Genomic DNA, 25,768 nt, shown 5'->3' with positions numbered 1-25,768 from the left:
TTCCTTATTTTGAAAACCTTCCCTTTATTCTTCACATTTTATTCTTCAAATCTTTGAAATTAAAATGCTTTATGAATCATACAAAAACCTGTATTTCCTGCCCAAGCATTTAACTATCCTCACTCTGACARTTTTCAGAATATTAAAAACTTTCAAGATATTAAACAATAAAAAAATTACAGCATTTTCCCTCTCCATTGGGATGGTTCTGATCCCTCTGTGTTGAAATGTTATGTTCTAAGCAACAATTATTCATCCAGAAATTAAAGAATATTAAATTCTGCCATCCTTACACAGAATAAAATACCTTACAGTATTTTAGCTTGTGACATTCCCATTGATTTCATGAGAACCAATAGCAAATCTGAGTGAAAACAGCATGATTAAGGAATACTGTTTTCAAGATACAGTATTTAGTTGAAAGCCTAAATAAAATCCCAGTTGTATCAATGTATACATGGATTTTCTCACTGAATTCACTAGAACCAAGTTCAGTCTGTTTGTACAATATTAAACAACTTATATGTGCTCACCAAATAATTCACATACAACATCCCAATGTGCTCTAAGGCATCTTTACCTGAAAGTTGAGATATAGAAACCATCATTCTCCAGTCAAAGTATTTAAAAACCTTCAGGTCTTCTCTTCATTAGCCTTTGACAAATTTGGAATATTTTTGAGAAAATAAATAAAGATGACATTCTCTTGAAAGATATATTTCACAGTCAATTTGAGACATCTGAAGCAGCAGTATCATTAATAAAATTGCCACAAAACAGACACTGTTGCTGTGCACTGACTAGTCAAAACTATTTACAGCAAAGTCACGAAAGGTTTTGAGAATTCAGATAATATCTTCAGAAACTYAATCACTACTGAATTCTTTAAATGAAGCTTCATAAAGTGCTGCAGCTTAACAGTTGGCTTCCCAAGACTTTAAACTGTACTTCTGTGTATTTGCAGAAGAAAACCCTTTAAATTACTATGAAGATAGATTTTAGTTTTTGAAAACAATAATCTGAATTACTTACATGCTTCATTTTTACKAAGTGGCTGATTGACCACAGATCTCATAGATGTTACTCTCTTGGTACAAATGTAGATGACTCTATGCCACACCAGATTTATCAGATAATAAGTAGCTATTTTGACAATCTACAACAGAACTCCAAGTATCTGTGAACAAATTAGTGAGTATTTCATCTCAGGATAAGCAGACACACGCTGTCCTTCATAGGGAGCCTTGCATATGCCATGCTGTGGCAAGTCAGACATGGTCAGCATTAAATATTTTTTATGATGACTGAGGTACAGGGACTTAGCCAGAACACTTAGTCTCTTCCTATCCTCCACCTATTCCTCAGAATCTTGAATTTTTTGAAGAGCAATGTCAGCTAAGCCAGTCCCACTTTCTAATGGACTGTCAGGGTGTGGGGCTAGTGCCTCTGACTCTTTGGTATGCTCAATTTCTTCTCTTCTGTCAGCAGCATGATTTGGATCCGCTTCTTTGGTAGCATCCAGTCCAGAATCTGACTGTTCTTCACCTGTAGAACTAGCCTCTGCTAGTTGCATTTCATCTAAACAAAAGAGAAATCCCATCATCAGTAAACACTGAATTCATGTGCAAGSAAACACTTTTATTTTTAAGGAATAATAAAAGCTAGGAAACTATCAATTACAAAAGTGATTAATTTAATCATGCTTCACCAAAAAAACACTTAGACACTAGAGTTCTGGAGAGCAGTTCATTTTGTTTTCTTTTTCTCTGTGATGGTTAATATCCAGCTGAAAACACTGCCGTAACTAGCCTCAACACTGCCAAAGCCATAGGCCCACTTGGCTAAGGAGCTAAGACTAGCCTGAGCACAGGCTTTTGCATAAACTTCCCTATCACTCATCCTTGTGTAGTGGATACTCTTAAATGCTCAATTTGCTTGTAGATACAGCTGTGGGTTTTTTTTTTTCCTGATATACGGGATTTGTAGAGGTATTAGCTTGTAAAAATTAAACTACTGTTGTTATGACAAACTTTGATACAAAGCCATGACAAGGTAAACTGAAACTAGGATGACTTCACTGTCTTGCTTACAATATATAATCTGATAAAGCCTATCATGTGTTGGCTACGTGCCTAAAAAAGTTAATGAAGATTAACACCTAGGTAGTGTAGTAGTAACCTTATAAAAGATAGTAGCCTTCCTTTTCAGGGGAGAAAGGAGAAGAACCATTTGCTAAGATCCTGCCTCTCCTTCTGAAGAGGACAACACCTGGCCACTGGCTTGTTTAGTTAAGATGAATCCACAAATGAGTGTGTTCATCACCAATGTGAGGTATCAGTGCTCACACCTCACTATGTTTTGCTATACTTGTATGCAATGTACTTAGAGTCTTCTAGTGTTGTTGCCTCCATCTTCTGCAGTCAACTTCATCCCACGCAGCAGCAACTCTCAGAGGAAGTTGTTGAAAACTTTGTCAATTACTAATATATACCCTGTACTAGTACTTCACAGTCTAGCTGAAGTGAAAAGTACTTYCGTTATACGACAAGCATGATTTGTCCAGGGTCACTTTTACAATCCTTTAAACAAGGGAAGAAGAATCTAACAAAATGTAAAGGGGAAAAGGCTTTTCACCTCAAATTTTCATATCACTTCAGTCACAGAAACATTGTAYCAGAGTAGGCTAAGAAGGGTCATACAGTAATTTTTTCTGTCATAATGCATTAGTTGCTTATGGAAGGAAGAAAAACACCAGCAACACAGAGAAAGAATAATTCTTTCTTTGTATTCACAGTACACATGAGCATTGATGTTATATAGTGACCATGAAGAAAGTAATACAGGAGAATCAATGTCTACATTAACTTTTCCAACTGGAAGTGGTGGGCTGCTTTCTTGTTCTCAACTTGTCCGAACACCTTGAAAACAAAGTTGCATGAAATTTCCATGTTATTTTAAGATCTAGATTTTAAAACAGTGCAATATAATTCTTAGAGCTCTGCTGTAGACATCTGTATAATGCTAGCATTAAAGACCAGCATTTAGAAAGTACACATTATCTGTAAATTGAAAGACTAGAATTCCAGCAAATGCAGGTATGCTGTTACCTTACAACAAAGCCCTTAACATCACTTGTTACAGGTTTTAAGATCTGTTTCTATTGTTCCATATCATATAGTTAGTGCAGCATTAATTTCAGCAAGCRAACTGTCAGTCCTAACCTTTCTTCTGCCTTTTTTCTTGTTTCCTTTTTTCTTTGGCAGCTTCTAGTTCTTGTTTTTCATGAATTTCCTTCAGTGTCTTACAGACTTTTTTGTGGGTAAACCAGTGTTCTTTCTGGCAGTTCTGGTCGCAGTACATCACCTGAAAGTTGTAAGAGCTAGCAGTTCATCTTTATGAAATAAAAAATACACAGTAATATTATACTTTTTAGAGTACCTAGTTAAATTCCTCTATGTATAGTACTTTATGGTATTTTTAAGCAATGTGTAAGGTCATATGGAGTTATTCTAAGCTATATAAAACACTAATAGAATAGTTTCTTTTGCAACTCTGAACATACAGAAATTTTATTCTCCCTCCATCCTTAAACATAAAGACCTGAAAATCCAAGTGCTTCTGCTTGTGGAATCTGAGGTACCTCTCTCAGATGTAGACAAATTTCCTGTGAAGGTATACATGTCATTCCTTATAATTCTACTTTGTAAACAGTCACACATTCAAAATCCCTAGCAACTCAATGGCACTCATTTTTGCAATTCATTGTGATAATTTATGGATTCTTACCATTTTACATACTGAACATCTTTTGTCTGCTCCCTTTTCCCCACAGGTTGTACAGAATTCAGCATCTACAAAACCCACTTGGCCAGTAATAGCTTGGGTAAGTACAGAAAAAGCAGTAGGATCAGAACCCTGAAAGATAAGATAAGAAGTGGTCAATGAGAACAAATGAATTCTGTAGATATACCGCAATAATACAGTAAGTTTCAGATAAAAAAATCACTGTCATGAAGAGGGATAACAGAAGAGTAGCTTCCCAGTGACCAGTTGCAGTGTGACTGAGGAAGTTGGAGCAACAAGAACATAAAACTAAATCACAGGAATTAAACTAAGATTCAAAACTTAACATTTATACCATTTATACAATTATGCATATATAAAGTTAATCTAGTCCTTCACTTCTGTACAAGGAAGGATAAAAATTATTTGCTTTTACGTTGTAAAATGGGGTCAAATTTGAAGCTAAGTAGCTCATGGCATTAGAACACGTGCTTACATTCAGAGGAATTAATGGTTGTGTAGAACCCTCACTCATTCTATACCACTCTTGATTCTTATCAATGAAAGTGTAATGCAATAAAATAAAATAATGGTAAGAATAATAGGGCTTTTCAATAACTGCAAATTTTGGAATTATTCAAGAACTACACTATAAAGAACCAAATTTAACCCTTACTGAACTGAATTAATGTCGTTGATTTCAAAAACGATTGGGAGGCACGTATTATCACTTCCTCCAAGCTCAAGAGCGGTGCATCCCTATGAGTAAGAAGTCCAGCAAAGGGGGCAGAAGACCTGCATGGTTGAGCAAGGAGCTCCTGGCCAAATTCAGACAGAAGAAGAAAGTACACAGAATGTGGAAGAGGGGACAGGCTACTTGGGAGAATTATAGGAATGCAGCCAGAGTATGTAGAGATGCAGCGAGGTAGGCTAAGGCCCAGCTGGAATCGAGTCTGGCAAGTGATGTCAAGGACAACAGGAAGGGCTTCTTCAAATACATCAGCAGCAAGAGGATGACTAGGAAAAATGTGGGCCCACTACTGAATGGGGCAGGGGCCCTGGTGACAAGGGATACAGAGAAGGCAGAATTACTGAATGCCKYCTTTGCTTCAGTCTTCACTGCTAAGGGCAGCCCTCAGGAATCCTGCAGCCTGGACATGAGGGAGGAAGTCTGGAAAAAGGAAGACTTTCCTTTGGTTGAGGATTAGAGATCTTCCGGGCAGGCTAGACATCCACAAATCCATGGGCCCAGATGGGATGCACCCACGGGTACTGAGGGAGCTGGCGGATGTTGTTGCCAGGCTGCTCTCCATCATCTTTGAAACGTCATGGAGAACGGGAGAGGTGCCTGAGGACTGGAAGAAAGCCAGTGTCACTCCARTCTTCAAGAAGGGCAAGAAGGAGGACCCAGGCAACTATAGACCGGTCAGCCTCACCTCCATCCCTGGGAAGGTGATGGAACAGCTCATTCTGGATGTCATCTCCAGACATATGGAGGAAAAGAAGGTCATCAGGAGTAGTCAACATGGGTTCACCAAGGGGAAATCCTGCTTAACCAATCTGATAGCCTTCTCTGATGGAATGAGTGGCTGGGTAGGTGAGGGCAGAGCAGTGGACGTTGTGTACCTTGACTTCAGCAAGGCTTTTGACACTGTCTCCCATAACATCCTCCTATAGAGAAGCTCAGGAAGCGTGGGTTAGATGAGTGGACAGTGAGGTGGATTGAGAACCGGCTGAAAGGCAGAGCTCAGAGGGTCATCATCAGTGACGTGGAGTCCAGTTGGAGGCCTGTGGCTAGTGGTGTCCCCCAGGGCTCAGTACTGGGTCCCATCCTGTTCAATTTCTTCATCAGTGACCTGGATGAGGGGACAGAGTGCCTCCTCAGCAGGTTTGCCAATGATACCAAGCTGGGAGGAGTGGCTGACACACCTGAGGGCTGTGCTGCCATTCAGAGAGACCTGGACAGGCTGGACAGCTGGGCGGAGAGGAACCTCCTGAGGTTCAACAAGGGCAAGTGCAGGGTCCTGCACCTAGGGAGAAATAACCCTAGGCACCAGTACAAGCTGGGGGCTGACCTTCTRGAGAGCAGCTCTGCAGAGAAGGACCTGGGAGTGCTGGTGGAGGACAGGTTGACCATGAGCCAGCAATGTGCCCTTGTGGCCAAGAAGGCCAATGGTCTCCTGGAGTGCATTGGGAAGACTGTTGGCAGCAGGTGGAGGGAGGGGATCCTGCCGCTCTACTCAGCCCTGGGGAGGCCTCATCTCGAGTACTGCGTCCAGTCCTGGGCTCCCCAGGACAAGAGAGACATGGAGCTCCTGGAGAGAGTCCAGTGCAGGGCTACGAGGATGATCAGAGGACTGGAGCATCTGCCCTGCAAGGAACGGCTGCAAGAGCTGGACCTCTTCAGCCTGGGGAAGAGAAGACTGAGGGGGGATCTTATCAATGTGTATAAGTACCGGAAGGGAGGGTGTCAAGAGGATGGGGACAAACTCTTTTCAGTAGTGCCATGTGACAGGGCAAGAGGCAATGGGCAGAAACTGAAGCACAGGAAGTTCCGCCTGAGCGTGAGGGGGAATTTCTTCCCTGTGAGAGTGACGGAGCCCTGGAGCTGGTTGCCCAGAGAGGTTGTGGAGTCTCCTTCTCTGGAGATATTCAAGGCCCACTTGGATACAACCCTGTCTAACATGCTCTAGGTGACCCTGCTTAAGGAGGGGGGTTGGCCTAGATGATCTGCATAGGTCCCTTCCAACCTTACTGATTCTGTGATTATCAATGAGGGGCAAATGTTTGGCTTATACAGATGACACTACCTACACAGAACACAGAAATTTTAATGTTGCAAATGCATATAATAAAATATTTTTCTAATTCCCATATATCCAAATAACTGCTGTTTTTCCTCAGAGATTCTTTTGAAGACAAGCTAGATATTTTAAAGTGTCAATGTTCCCTACTAATGATGCTGCATTTGGAGACCAGATTCCTTTATCATTCAGTGAAGACAGTAGACTCTGCTTTTAGTGCTCTGTCTCATCACCTTTAAATCAATTAACTATATAGGCGGTCTAGACTTCTAACCTAAGAAACCCAAGTTATGCACTTAGTTAGTCTCAGTAGACCAATAAGACAAAGTTCAGAGCTTTAAAGGATAAATTTTGTACCTACTGAAATTCACAAATATAATACTAAATTAATACTGCTCATTGGTCTCTTCATTTCTGTCTGAAATAACTCCAGAAACATTTTCCATGTACATCTAATGAGGTACTACTTCAATTATTCCACTTACGTGTTCATCTGTTCTTTAGTATCACTGAACACATGAATATTCCACAGCTTATGTTGCTTTATCATAATTTGATGCCCCTTTATCTGTTAGGTAAGTTAATGAACTCTATTTTCTTCAGTGTTTTTTTTAACATTGTCATCAGCTTGTAAATAATACACAGTAGGTTTTTGCAGATTAGTCTCTGTGCTGGCACACAGAAAAATACGGTATTTGGCACTGATATACTACTATGTTCAATGTACTCAGATACTACAGACCAAGTGGTCAGAACTCAGAATCCTCAAAACAATTATTTGCATATTATTATTTAGATATTATTTGCAGATATCGTTCCCATGCAGTACAAGCAGTAATATTTACTGTCTTTACTGGCAACCTTAAATAAAGAATTTTTATGTTCAATGATGTAAACATGAGAGGAAAAAAAAAGTCAGTTTGCAGCAGCTTTAAGTAAGTCCTTAAACTGTCAGGTCTCCATGGAATATGCAAGATCATAACTACTAATTATATACTGAGATGTTCAGACTGAATTCAAGTAATGGAGCATGCTAAAGGGCAAAGGCTTCCAGGCAATTAAAAATACCAGCATCGCCTCCTTTCCAGTTCAGTGTCTATGCAACAAAACAGATTTCTTTGAAAGGAGAAGGAGAAAAGATTGCGAGCTCTTGCCAGAAAAAAGGGACAGGAAGGGAAGTGTTTACTCTAAAGCAAGTCTTAATGCAGTACGATGACTCAAGTTTTCACATTGTGTTTATTTTTCCAGCCTACACAAACCGTAGGGATTGCTGTGGTAGGCATTAAGCCTCAGGACATTTTAGTTCACTGGAGACATTTAAGATAGAGGCTATTTTTAATCTACTAAGCGTACTCCAAATACGTCACAAAATCGTTTAATTTCCCCAACACTAGTATATATAGCATCTAGCTTTCAGAGACCAGAGAGAACATGCATTCTTAAAACAGAGAAATAATTCTTGTGTAAGATTTATTATTAATTAATTAGTTATTAATAAAAGTACTCTAACAGAGAGTGTGCTAGCAAGGGAAGGATTAAGTTAGATTTTCTACTTGTAATTTTGATTTTCTAATTTAGATACACATCACGTTGTATACTGCATCCTGCATTATCTTGCCCCCTGCCCCCCCCCTCCCCCCCCGAAAAAGGAAGCTTCAAAGAATGTTTCTCCTTCTAAAATCAAATATTACCAACTTTTCATGCGCTCTGGAAGCAATGACTGTATTAAACCTAGGAAATGATTTGATTTTAGTGCACCTTGGGAAGAAAAAGTGCAAAATGAGTTTCATCTGTGTCTGAATCTACAAATTTGTAAAACTGAACTGGCAAAGAAAAACTAGTAAGACATCCTGGAGAAGGAACAAAAAGCTCTGATACAGAAACAAACTGCTCTAGCTTTCTTTAACAGCTAAGATATCTAAACATTCAGTATGGGCACAGGAAAAAAACTAGTACGTTGCAATATTTCAAATCATTTTATAAAGTATAAAAGTATTACTACAAGTACTATTGTACTACAAGTACTATTGTACTACAAGTACAATAAAACTCCAGTTTGCTAGAGAACTCAGAGACCTCCAAATTCTTTGCTTAATGTAGTATGTTGTAGAAGCTGAGAAATAAAAAGATGGTTTAGTTTAATCTTAATTTACTCTGTAAACTGCTGAGCAAGTATTTGCTTTTTAAGAGAAACTTACTAGTTCAACAGGAGCAATACTTCTCACAAGCTGCTGGAGCAATGTAGCTTCACAGTAAGGAAACTTTCGAATGCTTTCTCGAATTAGCTTCTCTTGATAGACAGGAAAACCATCTTTTTCTCTCCCTTTCAAGAGACTGTATTTTTTAAAACAAAAGTCAAATAAGAAATCATACGATAAATGCTCAGGAACAAATACACAGCATGCTGTACTAAACTTATAGAGAAGAATTATAAATCAAAATAATTTCTGCAACTTTAAACACAAAAGAGTCATCAAAATGTAAATTAAATAACTTGTATGCTAATGCATAGCAATACAAAATAACTAAATTTATGCTGTGAAACTACTACTTACTAATTCAGCCACCTGGAGAAAAATAGTCATTTATAGGTGGACTACTATCAGCTATGTCATACTTAAGTAGAAAGTAAAAGTGCTTATGTTTAAAAAAGAGCACTGTCAAAATAAACACTGAAAAAACGCAAAACAGCACTTTAAACTATAAATTCTGCTTTACTTATTTTTAATAACATAGTACAGTCCTGATGCCACTATATTCAGCCGTTTGATTCCTACTTTTTTATTTGGATCACTGATGCTATGTGATTTCAGTATGTGAAAGCTGTTTGACTTCATAATTTATTTTTAATATCACCRAGAATTTCACTAAGTAACTAAGAGGCCTATAGGGGCCCTAGGCATGCGATCCTTCTGAAAGCCAGGCCACTTCAATACTTAAGAYTAGGCAGCTGGTTTTGGAATTCTGAGTAGGTTCTGAAGATCTGTCTAAGTGATTTAAGAGCCCAGGTCTCATCTAAAGCCAGTGGGATTTGCAGTTCTCAGTTGCTTAAGGGTTTTTGAAAAAAAAATCTCACCATTTATGACTGCTGGAGAGTAAGATGACAAGGGAAATGTTCCCAGATGATCCACAACGGATATTTAGAAATTAATTTTTCACACACCTCCCCTTTTACTCTGCCACATGGAGCTCTTTCCTGCTTCATTACGTATAAATGATTGTCCAACTCTAGTAAGTTTCAGCAGAGAGTTGAAAATTTAGGAATATTTCCTTTGTACTCCTGGAATGGTCAACACCACTTCAGAGAAACTAGGGCTCAGTCCTACCTGAATTCACTGTAATTGGGATTACTTCAAAATTTACTTGGCATAGCCTTTAGTGAAGACAATGCAGTTAAGCTAGTATAGTTAGTATGAGTGGATGCATTACTATTACTAAAGTCTTCTTCCGGTACCTATAAAGCTGGTTCATATGTATACCTTCAGAATCATCTGTAGAAATACGTACCTTTTGATAAATCCATCTAGTTTATCTTCTCGTTCTTTTAAGAATGTAATACATTTCTGGAAGATGCAACTGATGTAGTGCATTTTCATAGCAAGTACTTCATTCATATCTCTCTGCTTCATACATTTCTCACATATTAGATCCAGAACCCTGTAACATTTCTGCAGTGCTTCTACCTCTGCCAATAGAGGGTTCTCTTTTACCAGCAACACAATCTATGAGAAAGATTGAAGAAAATGTAAACCAATTAGGAACTACTATCTTTACACTCGTGCAGTAGCATAAAGCTTAGATTGCTCCTTGTAGATAATTTCAGTGGGTCTTCTAATATTTCTCCATTTTCTTCTTATGCTGTGTTCCCCTTTTGTCAATGTTATTTTCTAATTATTTAGAAGAAACATTCAAAATTTAGGCTCGTATTAAAAAGGAAATAGAAATACAGTTGCCTGCTGAAATAAAACCATTACATAAAAAACACTTACAGAAATACATACACTGTCCAATACTCTCGTTCCTTTCAAACACCCTACAATAAACTAGACTTGTATGATTTAAGTGACTTCACAGAACTGATCAGCCTCACATAAATTTGGAGTCCTTCGAACAGACTAATTTAAACACTGGACTTACCATTTTAAGAAGTACCTGTATATTCTACTGACTAAATTAACTGCCACTGCAAGTGCATTGGTGTTTGTATGTGCAGCATATACCTTGCTTGGAAACTGTTGCCAAATGCTGACTTCGAATGGCAAGACCAAGGAACCTGGTTTTGAATTTAAGTATGTTTATTTTTCTGAATTTCTCTAAGCTACACAGGAGGAGCAAACCATGACAGATAGATTATTTTCAGCAAATATACTGGGAAGTAAAAACTAAAGTCTCTTASACATATATTCAGAAACAGCAGCAGATGTTACTATGGTGAATGAGTGATTAAGTTAGGAAGATACATGCCAAGGCAAGCACTGAGAGAACAATGAGATTTTGTTAAGAAAGGAAATTGTTTTTTGTTTCCACTTCAAGTGAGGCTAAGAAAAAAAAGAATGAAGACAAAAATGAAAGCAATTTAGGGATTAAAAAAAAATAAAAATAAAAATTMAACTCTCTCTGCTTAAAGGTGTTAGTTAAAGATTCTGGCTTACTGTACCMCACAACGTGTCCTAAGGATATGCACAAGCATGAACACTGAAATAGCTCCATTTTTGAATCATGTTGAAATTATAGGCCAGATTTGTAATTTGTCCTCATTTTCAGAAGCACATGAACTAGTGACTAATGCCTTTGATCTCAGCTGGATTTTCTGAGGATCTGAATGCTTTTGAAATAAAGAAACTGTTCCCATCCTAACAAACACACAATTTACATATTACTCCACCTTAACAGGATGCATGTTAGTAGTAGTGATTATTTTATGTAGAGGCCCAGCTAACTTTACTGGCAGTTTTGGTTCTTTATCTAGGCCCTGTGGTTTAGTATAGTAGTCCAGCCTTTCACGTGGAAAGAAGTTGTTGATGACGGTCACACAGTCATGTTGACCTAAAAGTACACAAGAAAAAAGTCACCAGTAAGAATGAAATTGTAACTAAAAAACAAAAACATAATATAACCAATAGGGATGATGCTTACCACAGAAGAGCTAAGCATTATATGCTTTCCACCTGTAACTGGTAACCCTTGCTATTTGTTTTAAAATTGTAACTTGCTGACACTCAACCAGAAATGATCTCATGAAATTTTATTTCAAGAACCACATCTCCTTCACCCACCCTTTTTTCCTGCTAATCAAAACTAAAAGAATAAGTATTTACCCAAAGTTATTTAACATATCCAGAATTAAGCCATAAGAAAAGACAGTATTTTGATTCTGATGCACAACTATGCTAGTAGTATCATATCAGTGTTAACACTTTCTCAAGAAAAGTTATCTCCCCTTTGTCCTTTCAAAGATTAATGACATTTGCCCTGGGATTTCTTCTAAGTTTTCACACTTGAACAGATAGCAGTGTATAAATTTGAAGTGGGAGAAATCATAAGAACAGAATGTCTAAAATTTACCCCTAAAAAAGAATAATGACGAAAGTAACAAGATGAGAGAAGTTACATCCTCTTCTTGTTTTCTACATCTGACAAAATGATGGATTACTTGGCTAAAGGGAAAGTAAAATTTAGCTTCTGTAGTTCAGGGCCACATTCTTTAAAAACTGATTGATTTATCTTGGCACTGACCCCATTAATCAGGAGGGGAAGACACAGCCAACCAAATTCCAGTATTTAAAATACTCCACTGTTTCAGAAGAGACTATTCAAAGCTAATAGAGCACAGTGTAAGACAAATGACAAGGGAATAAGTATCCTCACTTCCCACACACAGATGAATTCCTATTGATTGGACAGATAATAAAGAAGAGGAACAAATTCCAGTATTCAGACATTTACAGAGTAGCTTATCTTTGTATGTCTGAAGATATTTATTCTATCTTGGTGATATGATTAAACAAGAATTCTAAAACATCTTGTTGGRGATACCATTCCCCATTCAGTATGAATTGAAGTTCAGTATCACATCCAAAAACACCCTCCAAATCCAAAACTTAATTAATAGGACTGCACTTTTTCAGTGTATTTAGTTGATGGTTAGGCTTTGCAGCTTGAACCTCAAGTGAGAAAGTTCAAGCTTGTCCTCTTTAAAAGAAGACAGTGAGATACAATGGAATTGAAATGGCACTATCTCACTATTTAAGAAAGCAAATCTAAATAGCAAGGTAGACTCTGGATCCAGAACATGTAATGTGCTTTGACATATCTGTTATCTCACAGATAACAGAACTTAAATCCAACATGCAGAAGCATTCAAGAAGTCTGTGCAACAGACTTCTCTTCAGACATATTTAAGCAATACAAGAAGGCTGGGTTGAAAAGAGAAAAGGGGTTCTTATTTATGGTTGGTGGGAAGATCATCTGAACAGCAATAGTTGATTCATGAAAAAGATTCTACTTTTTCTGCAAACATATCTTTGCTTGAAAACAAGTGGTATATTTGGTTGTGTTTGGGAATGTTAATCCAGGAATCTGTCAAGGTGGCAGAGTAGTAAAAAAGATTTAAAACAAACAAAAAAGCATGTTTTGCCCAGGGCCACAACACATTCGCGCGAGGAATAAATCTTTCACCTTGTTCTAGCCAAGTTTAGGTCAGTAGGGACTGACCTATCTTAGAAGAGATTCTGAGAGCTCTCCCTCCCTCTCCTGTAGAGGAGAGGGAAGGGCAGGAGGTGAGTCACTGCTGCAGCACAGCATGTTAGTGGCAGAGCTCAGATGCGAGTTCCTGACTCCCAGTGCTATATTCATTCCTACCTACAGACTCCCAGTGCTGTGTTCATTCCTTCCTATAGGGGAAGCTCCAATCACACACACTGCATATACCTGCACTTCAGGCACATACCTGTAATGTTACCAGATTCCTCTTACTATTTGAGAAGTGATGACAATGCATAAACTTACACACTTCAAGAACAACAGCATCGACTCTTACAGATATCATCATTTGTGGTTTTAAGAAACAGAGCACGGAAATAAAATACAAATTGACTGTGTTATAGGATGAGATGTGGAGAAAAAGCTGAACTTAAGTGTCATTTTTGGTCATTAATTAATGTTTTTTCCAATAAAAAGCAACAGAATCTAACATTTCACATTCATTAGAAATTTGGGAAATGATAGAAGACTTTCACCTTACCCACAAAAGCAGCCATCTGTGCTGCTGTCCTTCCCACAGAGTTGACAACATCAGTCTCTGCTCCAGCCTCTAACATCATCCAGGTGATTTCTTTGTTTCCTGAATTCAGGAGAACATGTGGGAGACAAGACAGAACACACGAAAAGTTGTATTTCTTTATTTTGCAGAAAAAAACAAGCAGAAAATGTATTAAGAAATCACAGAAACAAAACTGATCAAAATGAATGTTCTAAATATCATTATTTTAAAAACAAATTAAGAGACAGACACAATGTTGCCTCCTTACTTTGATAGTTCAAGAGGATCAAACCAAAAAAAAATTTAACTCATTCAGGGTCAAATTCTGCTCTCTGCAATGCACATTTGACTTCCACTGGAACTTATGGTAGTTGCGTGTATATAACTATACCAGAACTTGGTCCCCTCGGATAGCAGTAGAGAAGCAAATTGTGCTAATCTAGGCTGACAGTTCAGCTACAACATCTGCTATTCTAAGAAAAACAAATTCAGTACTATTATGTAGCAGGAGCACAGAGAAGAGAACAGATTGTTCCTTTCTCCCCAGCGGGAACTGGGCGTTCAGACCGGGCTAAGTACCAAATAAAATGAAGCTAAAATTTGATGGGAAGATTAAATGACTTAATTGGTGCCCTTCAGAGACTAATAAGGACATTTGTCACGAATCATGCTGGTTCTATATTCAAAGGTAATCTTACTTCACCATTTTTTGTGCACATGTAAACTAAAAAGAAGTGAATATAAAAAAAGAAGCGGGTGGTGGATGGAAATGAATGTTTCCAATTTAAAAACAAAGGCATTGCTTCAATGGTGCTCACATCCCATTTATACTCACAGATAACAGTTCTTAAAAGCCAACATGCAGAAGCATTCAAACACAAGATGGCAGGTCAGAATCTCAACTGGGATAAAATGGCAAAAATCCAGCAGCTTCAACGAAGCCAGTCACTTAACAACCTCCGAAAGTTTGTTCCCATCTATTTGCAGCAGCTCAAATATTGCTTGATGCCACAGAATGACATTTCCCAAAAGTCTTAGCAGAAAAGCAAATGGACGAGCCAGTTAAGGCTCATGTGCACACATATGTCTTTCTTTTTTTCTACGATAACAATGAAGTAAAGCAGAGTTTAAAACTCAACCTGTTAAGAAATCTTTAGCTAACTTCCCCAGAAAAAAGAGGAAGTGGCCTAATAGAGAAGATATTTAAAATAAGCTAATGTTCCCAAAACTAATCCTTTTCCCAGAAAGAATAATATCTTTACGGAATGCCCTTTCCTCACCCAAGGAAATAGCTCTCTTTTATCAGGAAAAAATAACAGCACAAGGACAGCTGCAACAACCCACCTAGAGTCCAAAGTTCCAGGAGAAGATATATACAACTATAAAAAGTCTCATTAAAAAAAGGAGWAGAAGAAGAGAGGGAAAATTAACGCAAGAGAACACCCTTTTAAAACTTGCTAAATAATTTTTAAAAAGCTACAATATAGTTTCAAAAATAATATAATAATGTAAACACAAAATCTGAACAGCTTAAAACCCTGGATGGATTTGATAAGCTGCAAATATTACTAAAAGCTACTGATGTAAAGTGCTAAAAAGGCAGTATGGTAAAGCATTTTTTTCAACAGAATTTATCCTACTGCACAAGACAATACCACAGGAGACTGAATTTTGAGATCCGTGACTAAACAGGTCAGACAAAGTATGGATAGACTATATGCCTCAAAAATCCAAACAAAACCTATCTCTGTATGAGAAAAAGACCCCAATCCTTAACAGCAGCTATCCTATTCCGCAGTCCTGATAATTCTACAGGTTTAGTCATATTAGCATGATTCACATAAGTAACAGAAAGCCTGAAGGATATAAAAGTGTCAATGCTTTCCATTAAATTACGAACTTYTGGCATATTGTACATATCAACGTTACAAAGATCAGTGGCTTAATTTTAGTAAAGTTACCTGAAAGTCCAGCAAACATCAAGGCAGTATATCCATGCTCATGTTCATTGCAGTTAACATCAGCCCCATGTCGCAAGAGCAACCTGCACATGTCTACCTTCCCTTTGTATGCTGCATGCATTAGAGGGGTCATGCCATGCTAACAAAAGAAAAAGAAAGGAAGAAGCATTCAGAATAGTGTTAGTTACATTTCTTGATCTTTGTTCCACAGATTATTTTCACCTGTACACAAATATTCAATTTGAACTGTCAAAACCTTACGTGATATGTAGGTTTTGCGGCAAATGAGCTCACAAAATCTTGATGAATAAATGTGACTTCTAACGTACAGGAGACTTGTATCACTGTTTTCTGACTAGGCTGTGCTATATATTTGAAGCAGACCAGTCTTCAATAAATCAAAACCATTTATCCTCAATCAGTCAATGGTCCTTTGTATAAGACATTAGTGTTGAAGACAAGTAATACTTCTGATGGAGAATTTTGTTTTAGAGACTGTCAGGTTCCTAAGTTGTTATTTTCCCCTTGCATTATATATTAAGAAACAGGAAAAATTGGAATGGAGAGCTCTCGTTTTTTTCCACTACAATGATCTGCAGTCTCTGAAACCCATCCTGTTCATTTTTAGTCATGATTACTGGTATTGTGCCTGTGATGTTATACCAGTGAATGCTCTGAATGCTCTTCTACAGCTGTACAGTTCTAGCTAGACCTTAACAAACACAGTCTCAAACCTTGACTTTTGATACACTACACCAGTACAAAAAGGGTTAGTCTCAGAAAACGAGGCACCGCGTTTTCATCAGAACGTCACTGGGGTCAACATAAATGCAAATCTGGGCAAATCCTACAGAAAATTTTCAGAACGAGGATAAACTGTTAATACTGCCTTTCTCCCTCCCAAAGGGCAGGGAGAAGTACATTTCTCTTTTAGAAAATTTCAGGACATTCAGTTTTTAGAACTTGATACACTTTTTCCAACATGCCGTTTATTTTCACTTAACATCAAGTCAGGATTCATGTTACTAGCCAAAATACATTAATTGCCCAATAACATTCCCCAGCACTGAATACAGGCAAGTGCAATTTAGTCTTTCCCACAACGAAATCAAAATGGCATTTTCTTCCCTTTTTGCAGGCTAAGGYTACGTGCATGCATACACTCACACCATTACTACTGCAATTTACTACTGTAAATGCATGGTGATGTGATAYTCTGAAATAACCTAATTGTCAGTTTGAGCCCTACTACATATTTTGTTTCTACCTATGACAGAATGAAATCTAAAACTTATCAGTATAATTTTCACAAAATTCCGTAAAAGATAAGGGAAAAGAGGCAAGTTCAAGTTATGATAACATTGTTAAAGTACTACATTCCATTATTCTATCTTAACTGAAAACATCACAAAAATGATTTCTTGATGCAGTACCTTAAAGTAGCCTGAAACACTTTGATATACTGCAATATGATCTGCCAGTAAAAAGACATAAGACCTCAACAAAGTACTTCGCAAACGTGCAAAAAATTTATAATTGGTTTTGCCAAGTTTTATTTGCAGTTCTGCAAAGGAAAATAAAGGCATTATATACTATAACCAATTTTTATGGGAAAATCCCAGTTTGGAGCAATAGTATAGATTCTCCATCTTTAGCAGCATAGAAAAGTACCACTGTAACACTGTAAGAACACAGTAAGATTTTGATCAGAGAATGAACATTAAAGAAACAATGACCTTACGTGTGATTATACACTGAATGCTTGTTGCTTAAATTAAAAATCTGATTGAAGATTATATGACATAGGTAGGTATTCTCTYCTGTCCTCCCCTCCTTCTGGGAAACTTTTAAAAACCTATGATTAAATCTTGGAAGTGTGAAGCTGTAACATTGATCATAAAACCTTTCAAGCAGAAAACGTGGATAGATGTTAGAAAACTGGATTTAAAGACACTCTAATATCAGCCTTTCATATTCACAGTAAAAAAAAAAAAAAGAGAGAGAGAGAGAGAGAGAGAGAGAGAGAGAGAGAGAGAGAGAGAGAGAGAGGCTAATCACAAGCATGCCTGGAAAAGCCAGCAAAGTTTTGTACCCTTGATTATGTTCCTATACAGAAACTGAAGCGACTGCAAACTTCCTTCACAAGCTGAGTATCAGGCACAGTGTGTGTCCTGATAGATGACATTTGGATCACCAAAAGAACATACTTAACAGACCAAGTTGGCAGGCAGTTTATTAAGCATACAGATGAAACAGAAATTGCTTTATTCTTCCAATATGGAAGCTAGGACAAAGAATTAGTTTTCTAGTAGCAACTACATAACTTTCTTCTATCCAAAAAAATCTGTTCTTTTAAATGYATTCCCTACAATAAAAACAAATCTTTCCCACTTTCTTGTTTTCTTCATAGGGATGTTACATGGCCTACAGTGAATATTAACATTTTCTGTCTTCTGCAGGGTTACAAGCATTCCCTGGAAGTCTGACTGTTCTTTGGGAATAATTTGCAGTGCCTCTTGGAATCACTTGGCACCTCCCTTGACTGGGGTCTTTTGCTAATCAATCAGCAAGGACTTGCTGGTACAGAGATCTCCCGCACAGCCAGCCCAGCTCTGTCTCACACAATCCTTCCTGTCCCTGACTTTGAAAACATACCGAAGCAAACTGAAGGGGGTGGTTTCATGAAATGAGTTGACCTAATGCTGCTAGTGGAGGAGCAAATTGAAGAAAAAAAAATCCACAGGTTCAGCGGAGTGAATCAGCTCACAAGGAGAGAAAAGAACATGCGTGCCTGCGTGTAGGAGAAACAAGGCTCCACAGCTGGGATGGGGGGGCAGGGAGAAGAAAACAGATCAGTATTTCTCCCTACAGTATCAGAAAAGTATTACATCAAGGGGTGCTTTCTCAGGATGAGAAAAACCCAAATTCATAAAGGTAGCAACCTGGAAAAACAATCTCCTGTCTTTACAACTATGGAGGAAGTTTTCTACAACACTGTCTCAGCCATCTTTGGAGGAATAGGGGTAAGTGGAAGGGAGTAAAAAGTCAGCAGATGAATCAAGTGACCAAGTGCCAGTGACCTATGTATGTTTGGTAGGAAAGCTGATCATGTGGCCACCATTTAAACATTCATACTGACTATGTAAGAACACACACACAAATAAAAACTATATTTTTAAAAGTCATTTTTTTAAAAGCCACKGATGATTTGAATATCACAAACTGAAGCAACCTCATAGACCAGCGCTACTCAAGAAAAACATGCAGTCCCAACATTCCCAGTGGTATGGAGAACACACCTTTCTCTCACTTCATGCTTCTTGCTTCACAACCATATAAAGCTCAATTGATATATGGCACACATGGGTTGGATCACACTGGAGTGGTTCTCTCAGAAGATATTCAGGTATGCCATGACGTTGCAGGTTGGCATGGTAGCTATCTAATTAGAGTTGAAGCAAGGTGTGATGTGGCATATACCAGTAAATAGGACCAGAAAAAAAGGCTGCGATAACCTTAGCTGAAAAGTTGCTATAACCACTTGTACATTGTCACTGTTAAAGCGTCTGCCTCTCCCTTTCCCAGCTCATTTTGCAATGAGGAATCCAACTCCACCTTAATATGAGAAAAGTGTCCTATTTTATCCTTTAGATTCTGGCAACTGCACCAGTTCTAGGAATTGTAAGTTAATCATATAGGCTAGTAGTTTGGCTTTTATTTGAGACAGTACTTGGGAAGCTACCAAAAGGGAGATAAAATAATGCAAAAATAGCAGATGCCACAAGAAAGCACAGAGGAGATACTATGTGAAGAATGTCTTCAAAATCACCTCTCCTTAAATAAGACGAGTGAGCATTATTTGAAATTAGACCAACTCATTAGCTGAAGCCTAATTTTAGCTAGATGATATTTAGAACTAGATTGTAAAAACGTATCTAACTGACCTATAACAGAAATGCTACTGAACACTGCTAGTCAAGAAACATATGACTTCATTCTTCATYAGCTTTTTAGCCTTTAGAAATTCCAGCCTTAAAGTTCTTGAACAAGACCATTCCTACTTATCTTTCATTTACTGCAAGTTAGATTTGGAGGTATATCTAGGAATAAATTTGTCTATTGCTATGTATAAACTAATTATAATATAAACTGCTTTTCAGTTATATTGCTCCTCCTTTATAGTCTTCCTGCTGAGCTACTGATTTCACATATGTATCACAATAGATTTCTCTGATAATCTTTCTGTTTATCTGCAGTGATGAAAAGTTAAATCCTACATCAACCAATGGCCTGAATTGAAGACCAGGAGATTCTTGATAGGTATTGAATTTTCTCTGGTTAATGTACTGTGAAATACCACGTAAAGAATGTCAAAAGCCAGAAGTCTCCTTACTGAAGAGCCAGAAGCTCCTCAGTAAAGGTCAAGATTCTGGACATTTTCTGCTAACTATTAAAAAAAACTATAAAGACCTCACACACTAATAAGCASGTTGCTGCATTCTCTTCTAGAAATTATTCAGTTCTGTAATTAGCATATAAAAGTAGGCTGTTTCCAAACGGATTATTTTATATTATAGAAATGAAAAGCTGAATTAGCAAGCTAGAGGGAAATAGCAAAACTGAAAATGTCAAATGACAGTTCTGTACATAAAATAATTTCAAGGTACTTCATAAWCTTAAGTATAAACAAGGAAGCCTTTTCAGGTCAAGCCTCTCTGCTTGATCCACTGAAGTGAATTATCAAGAAAATATGGGATTGTAGTATTACAGTGCTCCTTTGCAACATTAACTACCAGCATGACTGGAGGAAACTTTCATGGCTAGAAACCCAAACCACATTTCTGTNAAAAAAAAAAAAAAAAAAAAGAAAGATCTTAGCCACATCCTGCATATGGATGGAGTTAAAGTCTACAAACTGCCAACTTGAAGTCACAACAATATTTACAAGCTCTGTACTCCCAGGAGGAAGAAAATTCTGGAACATTTTTTTCCACAGGAGGTTTCTAAACTAGCAACCTTTCCGTCTAAAATAGGACAAATAAGCAGTTATTATTCATTTAAATGAAATATGTATTTGTGTTTATTTTGCATCCATTTCCATTGCCCTTACATTTGTCTTAATACTTTGGGGCACCTGAGCTTAAACAAAACAAAAATAACATAAAAAAACCCACATACAAAGTTTTAAAAGTGCCAAACCAGTAGTAATACATTTCTTTGTTTTCATAAAAGCAGTGATTAAGCCTAAATACTTTTCCTTTATTCAGCACCCTAAATCCACAAAGAAACAACAACAGTTGTTTTGATTTGGTCCAGAAGGATGTAGGAAAAACAGGACTATCGCTACTGAATATCTGCATTATTCTGGAAGATGGACACCTGAAAAACAATTTGAATACAGAGGTCTTAYGGCACTTTGAAGACATCTATTGCTTCCAGTACAGTACTGCAGACAGGAGGAAGAGAAGCATAAATRCATATTGGACACACAGGCAGAAAAAGCAAATAGACTTATAAAAGCGATTTATTTATTATTTATTTATTTACTTAGAAATATATCTAACAGTAGCAAAAGTAATGTTTGAATACCATGTCCACAGCTCCTGTCCATATTCTTGAAGAAAGAAGCTGAAATGACCRGAAAGAATTTGGAGAAGAGCTATGAAAACAGCTTGATTACTGGAAAAACATAACTCTGCTTGCTATTTAAAAAGTCAATATATCTGGAGAACATTAAAAATCTGATTTGGTCCTCGACTGAAGTTACATGGAGAAAGGACTGCAGACTCTCAAAGTTTTTAATCTAGCAGAAAGCAGACCTAAGCATGTACAGGTAGACACAATCAAACCCAAAATTAATGAGACATCTCTTTATATATTTAYGTATTTAAAATTTGGAAGCACAACACAAAACAGCCTGCTTCTGGGTGCTGTAGATTCTCCAGCACGTGAAATTATTAAAATGGGACTCATGTTTGCTGTAGCACAAATAAAAGGGAGAGGCTACAGAATAAGCATAATTACATTAAAAGTATTCCATGCAAAAAGGTCTTTGACAGAGGGGAAAAAMAAATTCTTAGTTCCCATCTCAGTTATGCTCTGATATCAATACCTAAGCATTTCACTGTCAGGGCTTCATTTCCTCATTTCTTAACATTAACAAAAATGTGTAATAGTAGCAATATAAATAATAACACAAATTCCAAGACAAACAACTGATGCAGTGAAGAAGAAAAATAAGACTTGATGTATTCAAAGCAGTCTCCAGTTGTGTTGAACTTGAATAACATATGAAACTAATGTTTAATTGATTTCTTGCACACTATTTACTTATGTACAGATATTAGAATAACACATTAGAGAAAAACTATTTTATAACAGAGAAAGTCTGAAAGTTGACATGTGATGACTGTAGATTAGGAATCCTAAAAAATCTGAACCTTTTCTTGTCCCATGTACTCACTAAGCACCACTTTTGGGGGGGGGGGGAGATACTGTAAGAAGTTCTTTGCACAAATTGTTTAAGCCTTATGTGCTTTGGGCATATTTACTCAGATGTGAACATTAGGCATGTACTGTCAATAGTATTTCTTTCACAACAGCTTGAGACATAGCTCTGCTACGTTTCTATTAATAAACCATATCCGCTCAGTAGTAATCTTACATGTTGCACTAATACTGCATAGGATTCCAAAGCAGTAGTTCAGTGTTTAAGCTAAAATAGATGCTTTTAAAGCTCAGATAAAACACACTTGAAAGTCTACTTACAATGTATCTTGGGTTCCTAAAGTTTGTAAAGCTTTGTTTGATTAATTTGTCAGAAGTTTGCTGAGATTTATACATAAGAAATTAAGGTTAAATACTGAATTCTATTTAAATAATCGGAAAACTGATACATTAGCGGGGGGGCAGGGAGAAGCTAACAATATCCCAGGAACATGGCGATAAACTGAGTGAAGTGATTACATCCCTTCGATCTGTACTTGTGAGACTGCTAGTCTCACCTTGGCCTTCCAGTACAAGACAGACATCAATAAACTGCAGTAAGTTCAGCAGAGGACCTTCAAGACATGGTAGGAGCTCTCATGTTGGGGGCTGGAGCACTTGTCCAATAAAGAGAAGTTGAGGAAGATGGGCTTCTTCAACTAGGAGAAGAGGCAGCTTTGAGGAGTGAAAACCTACCAGAAGCCTGGCAGTATCTATGGGGAGATTATCAAGAAGATGGAGCCAGGCTCTTGACAGTTACATGTGGCAGAAGGATGAGAGACAGTGGGCATAAGTTGAAAGAGAGGTTCAGCCTGGGTATAAAGAAAACCTTTTTTCACCATGAGCACAATAAGGCAGTAGAATAGGTTGCCYAGAGAGGTTGTGCAGTCATCATCCTTGGAGATTTACAAGACTCAAAGGCATAAAGCCCTGAGCAACCTGGTCTGATTCACAGCTGACCCTGCTTTGAGTAGGAGGTTGGACTAGAGACCTCCTGAGCTCCCTTCTGGCTTGAATTTCCCAGGGATCGTATGAACTAATAAACTTGGGAAAAACATATATTAATAAAGTACCTAATTAAACACAGATGCATGCAGTTGGACACCTAACTCGATAAAATACACACTGATCTAAAGTGTGCTGGGCAATTACAATTTTGCTTCCATGTTACATTTTATATTAACATTTCATATTTTCAGAAAACATTGTAAAAAGAAGAATATAAGGAAATAGACATGAACCTCACACTAGAGTCCTTTATCCAAGAAATTCCTCCTATCTGCAGGTAACACTTAAGTCTTCTACACAGCTGTAACACCTACTTCYGGAAAAGACTACATTTGCCATTTGTGATCTAGCTGCTTTCTCTCTATATGTTTATTGTTATTCAAAGGCAAGGCTTTGGGTGACTCACTACAAATGTGAGATGGATGAAAAACGGGGACAGGTAGTCCTTATCCATGCTATCTTCTACTACCTAAATGGAGGCACTACAGTTTGGTGGAGGTGACAGGAAACAAGGGAACATCTTCCATGTATCCTGCTGCAGTGCTCCTCTTACCTTACCCATAGCAAAATTCATGTACAGCTTTTAGAAACAATATAAACTCTGTAATACATTCAGTAACTTTAAATTTTCTTAACAAGTAAGATCTCTTTAAAGGCTTATTATGCAGCTGCAGGCTGGAAACTTCTTCTGAAGAATTCTGATTTCCAAGAGTCTGTATAGCAACATTATTTAATAACAAGTAGGCTTTCAGACCTAGTATTTTCCTTGCTAAACTCACTACAATGCTTGTACAATTTTGTTGTACCTCATCCAAGCAATTGACACGGACATTCTTGTTGCCCAGTAGCCTTCCAGCCTCTTCAGTGTTCCCTGAGATAAATGAGGATGAGAAAGGAAAAAATATTAAGAATCAAGAAGAAAATTGATCTCATTGCTGATTTAAATCAAAATCTTTGTAGATTAACCGTTTGTGTTAATTATCAATAAATCAAATCACATTTAAGTATGAGGCTTAGGAATGAACAGTGCTCTGTTCTAGAAGCTAAAAGCCAAAAACTCATAACAACAAACAGTAGTTGACAGTGTGAATTATGAGTAAACATTAATTTCTCCAATGTAGTTGATCTATACACACACACACACAAAGACAGGATACCAATGTCTCTCCATAAACTCCATCAGAACATGATGTCCACTGAATATTTTAACACCTTGGAGCATGAAACTTTTTTAAAAAGAAAATCATTTACTCCTATTTCTTTTCCTATTTTAATTCAAAATCTGCAAAATTTCACCTCCCAGGCAAAAACACAGCTCCACAGAAGTGGAAGGGACTTCCCTTCAGTAACAGAGAATAGTAGTGGAACATAAGTACTAGGACTGTTGTAGCTTGGTCACTGATACTTCTGAAAATTACCAAATACATCAGGACACTCAAATCTTTGAGAAGTTTGTGCACTGAAAAAAATAGGATTTATCTTTTTATTTTAAAGTTTTCTTAAGAAATCTTTTCAGTTAACTTACAGATGTAAGGACCACTTCAAAGACCGCTGAAATCAGTAAAAAGATCTTTGTATAACTTGAATGGGCTTTCACTTTGTTTTAACAAATAGAAATGAACACAAATTTTGATTTGGGGAATTTTATTTAATTTTGCCAGAGAACACAAACTTCTGATCCCTGGTTCAATCATAAGCAAAACTCTTTTGGCAGTGGTCTGCCTGGCCAGTTTGAATAGAGTTTGGAGCATAACTACTTATAGAGGGCCATGAAATACACATTATTGGACCATAAAATGCAATTGTTAAGGCAAGTATGACAGTGAGCCCCAATAAACACATGCACTACACATTGGTGAAACTGCAGCACTTATATGAAATGCAAAATAAAGGAGTAGAAATGATAAAAGCTGTACAATATTCTGGACAAGCACAAGTTCTGTTAATTTAAAAACAATTCTGTTTGCAAGGTCATTCAGCTCTGGCAACAGCACATACAGAAAATAAAACAGAATAAAGAACTGGATTATCCTCCCAAAAGCATTTTTCAGAGTACATTAACACAAGACATTAGGTAAGTGTCAATACACGACCAGCACAAATRCAGACAAGAACGAGGTAGGCTTTCAAGCATCCCAGTCAGGCTTCCCCAGTGAAACTGCCTGGGCATGCACATCCAGCCCACGTCTGGCAAGGAGCCCCCTTCGCAGCTCCTGCATGACGCACGTGTGCCCCACGCACGGCCACTCCGAGAGAAAGGAGCGCCCTCGCTCCCCAAGAGGTAGCGGCCATTTTCCCCACTGGTGAACGGGCGGGGGCGGCGGCAGGGGGACGRCGACGGGGCCCGTGGAAGAGGGCTGGGAGATAAAAGCCGCTCTCAGATCAGGCCTGCCCGCAAAGACAAGGTCCGAGCGGCTCACGGCCTCCGCCGCGCGCCCCTGCCGAGGGGGCAGCAGGGCCCGCGC

The 25,768-nt window shown here is 37.8% G+C and overlaps 1 protein-coding gene across 1 annotated transcript; it reads right to left on the bottom strand.

Annotated features, from left to right (window-relative positions):
• ANKMY2 (ankyrin repeat and MYND domain containing 2) lies at positions 1-24,194 on the bottom strand. Its single transcript, XM_085316329.1, has 9 exons — positions 24,110-24,194; positions 15,810-15,948; positions 13,831-13,929; positions 11,473-11,633; positions 10,095-10,309; positions 8,786-8,921; positions 3,787-3,915; positions 3,222-3,363; positions 1-1,578 (listed from the first exon to the last, which is right to left on the bottom strand). Exons 2-9 carry the CDS (start codon positions 15,940-15,942, stop codon positions 1,355-1,357), a joined length of 1,239 nt encoding a protein of 412 aa, XP_085172455.1. The 5' UTR covers positions 15,943-15,948; positions 24,110-24,194; the 3' UTR covers positions 1-1,354.
• Positions 24,195-25,768: the final 1,574 nt, after the last annotated feature.

Source organism: Rhea americana, unplaced genomic scaffold, assembly GCF_003343005.1.
Source record: "Rhea americana isolate MKP2758 unplaced genomic scaffold, rheAme1 scaffold_112, whole genome shotgun sequence".
In the NCBI taxonomy this organism is placed as follows: Eukaryota; Metazoa; Chordata; class Aves; order Rheiformes; family Rheidae; genus Rhea; species Rhea americana.
This window is presented reverse-complemented; position numbering and strand designations above follow the sequence as displayed.